Source organism: Argiope bruennichi, chromosome 8 (genome assembly GCF_947563725.1).
Source record: "Argiope bruennichi chromosome 8, qqArgBrue1.1, whole genome shotgun sequence".
NCBI lineage: Eukaryota > Metazoa > Arthropoda > Arachnida > Araneae > Araneidae > Argiope > Argiope bruennichi.
In genome coordinates this window covers 30,197,570-30,207,276 of record NC_079158.1, presented here as the reverse complement: position 1 = coordinate 30,207,276, position 9,707 = coordinate 30,197,570, and the positions used below count along the sequence as shown (strand labels likewise).

At 27.7% G+C, this 9,707-nt stretch overlaps 1 protein-coding gene across 1 annotated transcript; it reads left to right on the top strand.

The window, feature by feature from the left end:
• Window positions 1–240: 240 nt before the first annotated feature.
• Window positions 241–8,918, top strand: LOC129981187 (uncharacterized). The gene is made up of 9 exons (XM_056091920.1): window positions 241–313; window positions 2,838–2,914; window positions 4,298–4,331; window positions 4,720–4,828; window positions 5,993–6,093; window positions 6,929–6,992; window positions 7,347–7,415; window positions 8,053–8,319; window positions 8,703–8,918. The coding sequence occupies exons 2-9, from the start codon at window positions 2,842–2,844 to the stop codon at window positions 8,835–8,837; spliced, it is 852 nt and encodes a 283-aa protein (XP_055947895.1). The 5' UTR covers window positions 241–313; window positions 2,838–2,841; the 3' UTR covers window positions 8,838–8,918.
• The last annotated feature ends 789 nt before the right edge of the window (window positions 8,919–9,707 follow it).

The following is a 9,707-nucleotide window of genomic DNA, read 5'->3' as shown; positions in this document are numbered from 1 at the left end:
AATATAGGAAACAAAGATTAGTGTCAATAAAAGAATCATATACTATTCATAAATAAAAAGAAATTATTATTTAAGCCCACGTGCCTCTAATGAAAGTCATTTTTAATGATCCACGAAACGGAACTAGTTTCAGATATCTGTAAGCAGGCAAAGCAGGTGTTCATTTTCTGCTAAAAAATCTCGAACGTTCACTGGTTTGCAAGACCTTTATTCTCATGATAAAAGTAAGAATCTTATCTTCTTATGTTGGAATGTATATATAAGGCACTTTCCCTTTTCACTTCGTCACTGTTGAAGAAGCACAGGTTATCTTGTAAGTATAAATTTGTATTTAATTTGTTACTAAGAATGATCATTTTGAAATATTGCTCTCGAATACAACTTCTTAATATTTTTTTTAAAAATATGTGACAAAAATTCTATGAGTTTGACTTCTGCCTTTATAAGAAAAAGAATTTTATGATAAGAATTTATACTATTATTCATTTTAGATAATAGACATTAAATTTAATATTTAAAATGCTGTATGAATGATTTTTTAATATCCCTGAATTTCTGTAATATTTCTATCAAAATAAAGAAGTTCTCTTAAAAGAACACACTTGTAAAGTTTGACAAGACACAAACCAAAAGTTTGAATAATAATGACTATGCCTTACAATAATATTGCATTATAGTATTAAATTTATAGTAAAATATTGTAATATACTCAGGGATGAATGTCTTAATATTTTAGAAAAAAAATTAAAATTTCATTTGAAATCTCGGATTACTTGGTAGGCAAGATCTAAATGTATTATATTTACAAAAAAAGAATCTTTAAATTTTTTAGAAAATGTTTTTCATGCTTTATATTCCTTGTTCCTGAAATAATATTCCTAATATAAAGCAGTTATTTATATTTGGGTAAGGGAAAATAAAGATTTATCGTATTAGTTTTGTACAAAAACTTCACATATAAAATTTCAATAGTATATTAAGCAGTTTTTTTTTTCGGTAAACATACTTATAAATGCTAACATTCTTAAAGAAAGAAACATTTTTTCATCAGAAATAAGCTTGTATTAATATTCAAAAACTGTTATATTTAAATATGATTAATCGATGCTTAATGAGAAAGTATTGTTATGTATACTTCATCCTTAGGTCTTCAATCTGACTTCATTTATATTTCAAAGGACCAAAACAATGGATATAGTAAAAGCTATAGTCTAAAAAACTAACGAAGGATGTCATTTTTTTAAATGCAAAGGATTTATTTGATAAAAAATAATTAATTGCGTCATAAATTATATTGAATTGAAAATGACAAAAAAAAATTAGAAGTACTAGCTTGGATCAATTCGACGGATTCAGTCTGATTTTTAAAGTGACTTTCAGTCAATTACCATGTTCGCATCTTAAATCCATTAGCGATGATGCTTGAATTTTGTGATTATTTCTTTCATTGATAAGATTATAAGGTTATTTTTTCTGATTCTGGCACAGATGGAAATAAAAACGTGTGCAAAATTTTGTAAATTCACTTTTATTTTCAATTTATTTTTCAAAAAGTAATACAAAAAAAATCACATTTATTTTAAAAGTTTCAGAAAAAAAAAGAATTATATTTAAAAAATACAATAAGAAGAGATAAGAAAAAAAAAAAAATAAGGCTTATGTCTGACATGTCTCCCCCCCTTCTGACGCTGGAAATAAAGTTTGTGGAAATTACAGTAAGCGTTGTTTACAACATAATAAATATCCTTAATTAAAGCGTTTTAAAAATGATGTTTTAAGAAATGTTGTTGTTAATTAAAAAATTAGTTATTCTGTTGAAGAAAAAAAATCGTTTGCTTAAAATAATATATGTTCATTTAGTTAAAATTTTGTTCATTGAACTAAAAATAAAACATTAAAAATGTTTTCAACTTTTTCATAAAAACAATTACTGTAGTTCCTTTTGATAAGGCTGGTCTATCTTTAATTTCAGCTATGGCTGTTGAACTAACTAATCCGAAAATGTTAGCCTAAATTGTCTTTTATTATTCTGAGTTTTACAGTTCAGTGATTGATTATTTTAATCATAGCCCGCTCAATTTTAAAGAAAAAAATATATTTTATCGAAAAATGTTCATTGATAGTCGATGTAGCATTAAAACGCGTTATAACTTTAAATTAATTACCATAAAAAATAAGAATTTTTTTCTGACAAAACTAAAATTGTTTACATTTATTGCTAAAACGGAAGATAATAATAGGTAATATGGCAACGAATTGCTATTTTAAAGACAAAAGTACAATAAGAAAAAGTTCACGAACATTTCTGATTAACTAAGAGAACTACACGGTATTTTCTATTCCAGATATTGGCTTGAAAAGCGTTCTATATCTGTTTCGTTGTTCGCTTCTCGTTTATACAAGTCACAAATGTTATATTGAAATTCTAATGCTTTCGTCAATCAAAGCCCATTAATAAATAATAATAAATAATCGGAATAAATAATCGTTCTGGAGTAATAAATTAAACTTTATCATAATACAGAAATAATTATGATTTATCATTAATTATAGATAATTCTCTATAAAAAACAATGACTTATCTTAGATAAGGTATTGTTATTAGTAAGAATTATTAAATTAGTTTAAATTAATAACAATCATATCGACTTTACCCTCAAATTGTAAAATCCGTTCAAGAATCAAGAAAAGATGTGAAGATTATAATGAGAAATCTTTATAATCTTCACATCTTTTCTTTCTTTAATCTTCACATCTTTTCTTCATCTTTATACTTTCTTAAAACTAAAATAAACGACGTTTACCCTGTATATTAATGTTACTATACACTTTTTCAGCATCATGCGTCTGGCGATTTTCTTGCTCTTTTGTGTTGGCCTTGCCGCGGCAATGCCTCTGCATTCAATCGATGTTGGTAAGTCAGTCTTATTTTATTTCATTTCTTAAAATACAGCAACAAATCCTTGATGGGTTTGAAACGGAAAAGTACTAATCATAATGACATTTATCAGGATTATGAGGTCATCTGACTTTTAGTGGATCAATAGAGGCAGGCTTATGTAAAGTAAAATATTTCGGGTTAGCTGAAATAGTTCTTAAATTTAAATCTGATTGAAATTAAAGAAATGATCGTACCCCTTTGGTTCATAAGCAAATAGCTCATATTTATTAAATGCATTAGACATTCCTAAAAATGTAAACCGTTGAAATATCTTCCTTCAGAAATTTTATTATGCATAGAATATGATCGCTGTAATATGACCAATGAAGATGAATGATCTTGAAGGGAAAAAGGTCTCTCCCTGTTCTTTTACATAGTTATTTAACCATCTTCATATTTAGGGATTGTTCATGTACACATAATTTGGAGAGGCGAATTAGAAATGTGGGTTGAGAGGATTGAGAAAATGTGGTTTACTTGGCTTCAAAAATAATTACTTCAGACTAGCATGCATAAAAGCAAATTTAAAATTATACAATTTGAAATAAATAATTTTGTACTAAAATTCTTTCAGCTCTAATAAAATAAAGATATAAATCGATGCGATCAATTTTAATTTAAGATATAAAAGATGCGATCCATTTTAATATTTAAAAACCATATATTTTTTTTGTACTCATCAGTTTAACTAATGAGTCAGAATACCAACATGATGTTAGGGCAGCCTGAAAATTTCAAAAATATAAATTTAATGGTTTTAAAACCAAATTTATCTTACTCAATAGGCACAAGATATTGCACGATATCTTCACCATGTTGTCCGATATTGTGAATGCTAGATTATGTCAGAAGACATTATAACAATGTTGTTGGACATTATGTGCTAATAGGGTATTTATCATCGAGGGGAAAAACCCTTTGGATGTTCATCGAAAACAAAAACAAAAACGTAATAACGAAATGATTTATACTGCTCTTGCTCTTGGTTTCATCTAGCATAAAATATTGATTCTTCCCAATCAAAATAATATGGATTAGTAATTATTAGATTAAAAATTAATCAAATATATTTTTCTTTAAAATTCAATTGAAAATTAATAGATAATAGAGGCATAAACTATTGATAGATTAAAATCAAATTATTATTTCTGTATGATTTGAATTGAACAAACACTTTACAATGCAAGGCATATACATATAAGCTGCATCTCTCTCTCTCTCTCTCTCTATTATATATATATATATATATATATATATATATATATATATATATATATATATATATATATATATATATATATATATGATCCACTTAATATGTTTCGATTCGTATACTCAAAACTTTTTCTATTTCAGATGACATCGATGAATTCAGCTTGCAGTCCGAAGGGTAAGTAATAGAAAAAAAATCATCGATCCCTTTTAATTCTTGGAACATTTAATAAAATATAAAAAAAAATGTTTTAATGGTAGAGAATAATTATTTTATGGAATAAAAATTTACTAAACTATTACTTGCACTACACAACTGTTTGATATGACGAAAATATTTTAGTGTTTTTCAAATATTAATGCATTTCTTAACATCCTTAGGTGTATGAATCATCAAATTATCGAATATTTGGGTCATTTACAGATGTTATAATTCATTCCAAGAAATGCTTAAAACCAATAAAATTGCAAACCATCATCTTTAAGTTAAATCAATGACAATAATTTCTTCACTTCATTTGAACTGCCTGTTTGTTTTGTTTCAAAAGTTCACTTTTTTTTTGAAGTGGTGGCCGCATTGGCGAAAGACTGAGGGAGCACTTCGAAAACATTGTCAACAGAATCAAGAAAGCATTCGAGGATGGCAAAGGAGTCCGAGGAGATCTCTGGAAAAAGGTATGGACAAGATATTCATAGCGTTCTTAGTCACATTTAATTATAAGATGCTAGTAGCAAATTCAAATCTTAAAGAAACCGTTTTATCAAAATTAGTTATTATTTGGTTTACTATTTGGTAAATCTTTATTGAGACTCTTATTCATAAAGTGTTTCATGTTTTATAATCGATTCTGATCTTTCAGTGTGAACAATATTCCAATTCGAAGATAATTTTTATGGAAATAGTATTAGAATTATCAACTAAATATGTCTTGGTCTCTAGAGTTTCTTTTTAGTTATCAATCGGGTAGCACATTTCAAATCTAATATTATAACTGATGTTCTGTACAAGCCTCTCTTCGGCTATTATTTGGCGGGCATACTCTTCATTCGTCAGTTCCTTCCATTTGTCTCCATTCTGACATGACGCCAGACGAGTTTTTGGCGAATTTTTTCTGTTAGCTACATTTTCTCAAATCAGTTAATATAATTTAGTTTTAATATCCTCTGCTTTAAGATTGGTAGCATTTTTAAAGGATGCAAGGAATTTCAAGTAAATTAAATTTGATGAATTCGCTGTTAATTATTGCTTTGCATTCGCTGTTACTACCAATTCCAGAACAAAATGGCACTTTTTACCAGGAATAAGATGAAAATTTACATCACTAAAAATGAAACGTCTAAGACCTAATTCTATGTGATGCTGTACACTCATAAACGATGCCAGACTATGTCATTATTTAATTGATGGGTATGTTTTAAGTAGAACTCATTGCTGTTAACTTTTTAAATTGAGGTTAAACTGAGAATATACCTTGAACGTCCCTTTTCAACATTATAACCGCTGCTACCTTCCATAAGAAATTCATGGAAGAATTCAGTTATATTAACGTCCCGTTTTAAAGCAACACTAAGGCTATTTTGAGACGGATCGTGTAGTTTTGAACTGCTATCAGATGACGATGAAAACACCTGAGATGGCACCTCTCTCCTAAGTTCCGCACCACACCAGAGAGAGCCTCAAAGTTTCTTTTCAGTTTCATTGTTTAATTTCGTAAATTATATGAATATGTGAGAGTTCTTTCAAGTCAGTCAAGAAGTATTTAAAATTGTAGCATGATTCTTTTTGCTGTGTAAGAAGGATATTTTGTCAATTTTACCGATTGTTTTTACATTTTCAAGGCTGAAGACATCTATGAGAAGTTGAAGAATTTAGGTGTAGAAATCAGTGAAAAAATCAAGAGTGTCTTCGAGGACTTGAGAAGCAAAATGGGAAAGAGTGGGTAAGTATATACTTTGTGATTAAGGATATGAAGATTATAAATATTATAAGAAACTGCGAAAGTCATAATGAAATGAAAGTTTTTTATAGAATATTTACAATCATATTTAGTAAAGTCATTGATATGGCTATAAGTATTTGAGAATTAGAATTTACATTGTTACTATTAATACTAATTTTTATTTTTTCCCATTTTTGCATTTTATCAATAAACCAAAGTTATTTCTTTTCCTGGTATTTAACCTTTTTTACATGACGATTTAATGTAAAAAGTGTACCAATATATTTGAAAATACAAAATATAACACAATTTAAATCTCATCGATAAAATACGAAGTTGCACATTTTAAGGTTAGAAATCAATTTTGTTTTTATCAATGAAATTTCCTTTCTAATGTTGTAGAAAGGACATCAGAATAGAGAAAATTATTTCTGAAAACATAACATTATTTTTTTTTTTATTTTCAAACGAAAATATATACTTTCACAAATGTTTCAGTTTAACAAAAAAGTAATTAAATTCAATTCGAACTGTGTTTTTAACTCACAAAATCTTTTGGGACTATTAACTCACAACTAACACACAAATGTATGTTATATTATATCAATGTGTTTTTGTTAACGAGATGAAAATTTTTGTAATAAGTTTAGATATTTTGGAGTTTATAAAAATCATAACTTTCTTAGAAAATGCACTCGTCTCAATAGAACACTTAATGTTTTTACTTTTTTCAATGTACAAATCAGATTTATTCTCTGATTGGACATTTTTAAAATCTTTTCTACAATTATTTTTAATTTGTAACCCAAATTATTTAATTTTTTTTCTTTTACAGTCCAACCTCTTCCAATGCCGACATCTCCAACATCTTAGACATGTTCAAGAAACTGAAGCAATTGGTAAGTTGGTGAATTTTATCAATAATATGATGCATAATGAATTTCATCAAGCGTAAATATATTTTCAATCAGCATTCTTGGTTTTTAACATATGCATTGTTACTTTCTTAGTTAAAATATTCATTCTTATGTATGTTATAGATTAAAATCTGAATCATCGGAAAAATAAAAAAAATTATTTTACAACATTTTCAATATTTCACAATACATTGTGATATATTGGGATAACATGTTCAATTATTACAATTATTAGACAGATAATTACCTAATTATTTTTTCTAATAATTGTTTAATCATTTCCTGATAGCCCACATTCTTGAATTCTTTGTTTCTGATTCAAATATTTTCCTACAGATCAAGGATAAGTTAGACCCTGAAGAACTGAAAGCAAAGGTGGAAAAAATATTCGGAAAAGGAAGTGAAGTAAGTCCTCCTTATTTATGAAAAATTCTATTTTTTATATTGAAACATACATCATGTGAAGTATTTAATTTTTATTAAAAATTTTTCTATTTAACGGCGGTGTATTCCCTATAACTTTAAATTCAACTAAGGCGATAATTTTCTATTTACTGACCATAGTCACATTCCCTCCCCCCTCCTCCAATATTAACATTTTGATGAAGTGCAACATGTTCAACGATTAATAGCATATAAATTGAAAATAATATATTCAACAAATAAAGGATAAAATTGTATGTAGAAGACATGAATTCAATTCTATCTAATACCAAATCCTATACCAAATTTCAAACATCTAGCTCAAAGCGATTTTGTGTTATTTTTGTCACAAACAGAAAAAAAGGACATTTTCAAAAAATATGCTTTTTAGGCTAGGGGAGATCCGAAACGTGAACATTTTCTGAAATTTGAATTTCAAATTTTTTAACAATTATTATATTTTCTCAATACTATGTATACAAGAAATTAAAAATGAAGTACCCATGATTTTAAAAGATGATTTCTTACACTAATTCAGTATGTCAATCAAAAAGATCCCATATTCTTTTTACAACTGAAATTTAATTTAACAAATTACAAGCCTTATTTTGTGTTTCAGTTGGCTGAACAAATCATCACTATGCTGAAAGAAAAAGGCGAGAAGGGCAAGAACAAGATCCTGGACTGGATTGACCGCATCATCCCCGACAAAGAGGAGCGATCCATCTCAGATGTGTACAACAAACTGAAGGAGTTCTTCAAGGATCTTCAAATCGACCTGAAGGAGAGGTTCACCAAGTTCGGTGAGTGGGTCAAGGAAAAGTACGAGAAGGGATTGGAGAAGGGAAAGACCAAGGCTGAGAACCTCAAGAGGATTGCCAAGGAGGTAAGTTATCTTCTCGTTTGTGATCTAAACAAAACGATAAAATTCATAACCTCATCCCATGGAAATGGAACCTTACTTGAATCATTGGATTAGGGTAACAAGAAACAAAACTGATCTATGGTGCGAAAAAATCAGTTTTTATACATCATCAACATTTTAAAAAGACGCTTATTTCTTCATTTCTTGTTATTCGACAAGAGTCGCTTGCTTGCGTGTTGCGTTTCTTTTTGCAGTATTAATATCTGTGGCTTAGAATTCTTTTCGGCATATGAAGTGAATACATTTAACTTATTTTCTTTATTAATGTTTTAATTGCAATACCAATGAGATATTTCTTTGACGTTATGGGACAAATGATTAATATGTTGCCGTTTTCTTTGCAGTTTATTGAAGATACCAAAGTTATCGGTAAGGACATGGCTGAAGAGGCTCGTGAATTCTTCCGCGAATACAAGCAGGATTTGGGCAAACTCTACGATGAAGTCGTTGAGAAAGTCCGACAGATCGTGAAAAGCTAAACATTACGTGACAACTGCTCTTCAAGATGAAATAAAATGTAAAATCTGAACTTTATTTCTAATAAAGAATTTAGTTCATAAGAGGTTGTTTTTTGTTAATGAATGATTTTATATGTTTGCAAATATTGGAAAATAATTTCAGTAACCCTTTAGTTGTCAAATTTAGGCAAGTTTTAGTAAAAAAAAAAAAAAAAAAAAAAAAAATGGGGTGCACATACTGAGTAAATAGGATATTTATATTATGTTTACGTATACTTAAAATGATTTAAATTTGATATATTATTTGTTGTGAATGTAATTTCTTAATTTACCCAGACGTAATTATTATGTGTACAAGATTACATACTAATTAAGTCTCAGTCACATATCTTACGAGATCACATAATAATTTAAAAAATAATTATTATGTGTTCGAGATTAAGCTCACAATACCCATGTAAAGCATTTAGAGTTATAGATCTCCAATGAATATATATTGTTTCTGAGCAATGTATCAAATCAAGAGTGAAAAACAAACACGAAATATAAAACATACTCTAGTAAGAATAAAAAGAAGAATCAACTTATTTTGATTATATTTCTTTTTAAAAATCTCGATATCATTCGTTTCTCAAACTCATTTTAGGCTAATCCTTAATAAGAAATCCAAATTTAATGATTTACCGATTATTAATAAAATCTTTGCTAAAAAATTCCTGATAATAATAATAATAATTACTGCTTTGCACATACGCAAGTTTGTAAAAAATTATGTTTTACAATGTAATGTTTTTGTAATATTTTACAAGTTTGTAAAATAAGTTTATCAATCGCTAAAAACAAATTTGTAAAATTTTCGAATTCAAGCATATCGGGAATTTTGTAGAAATA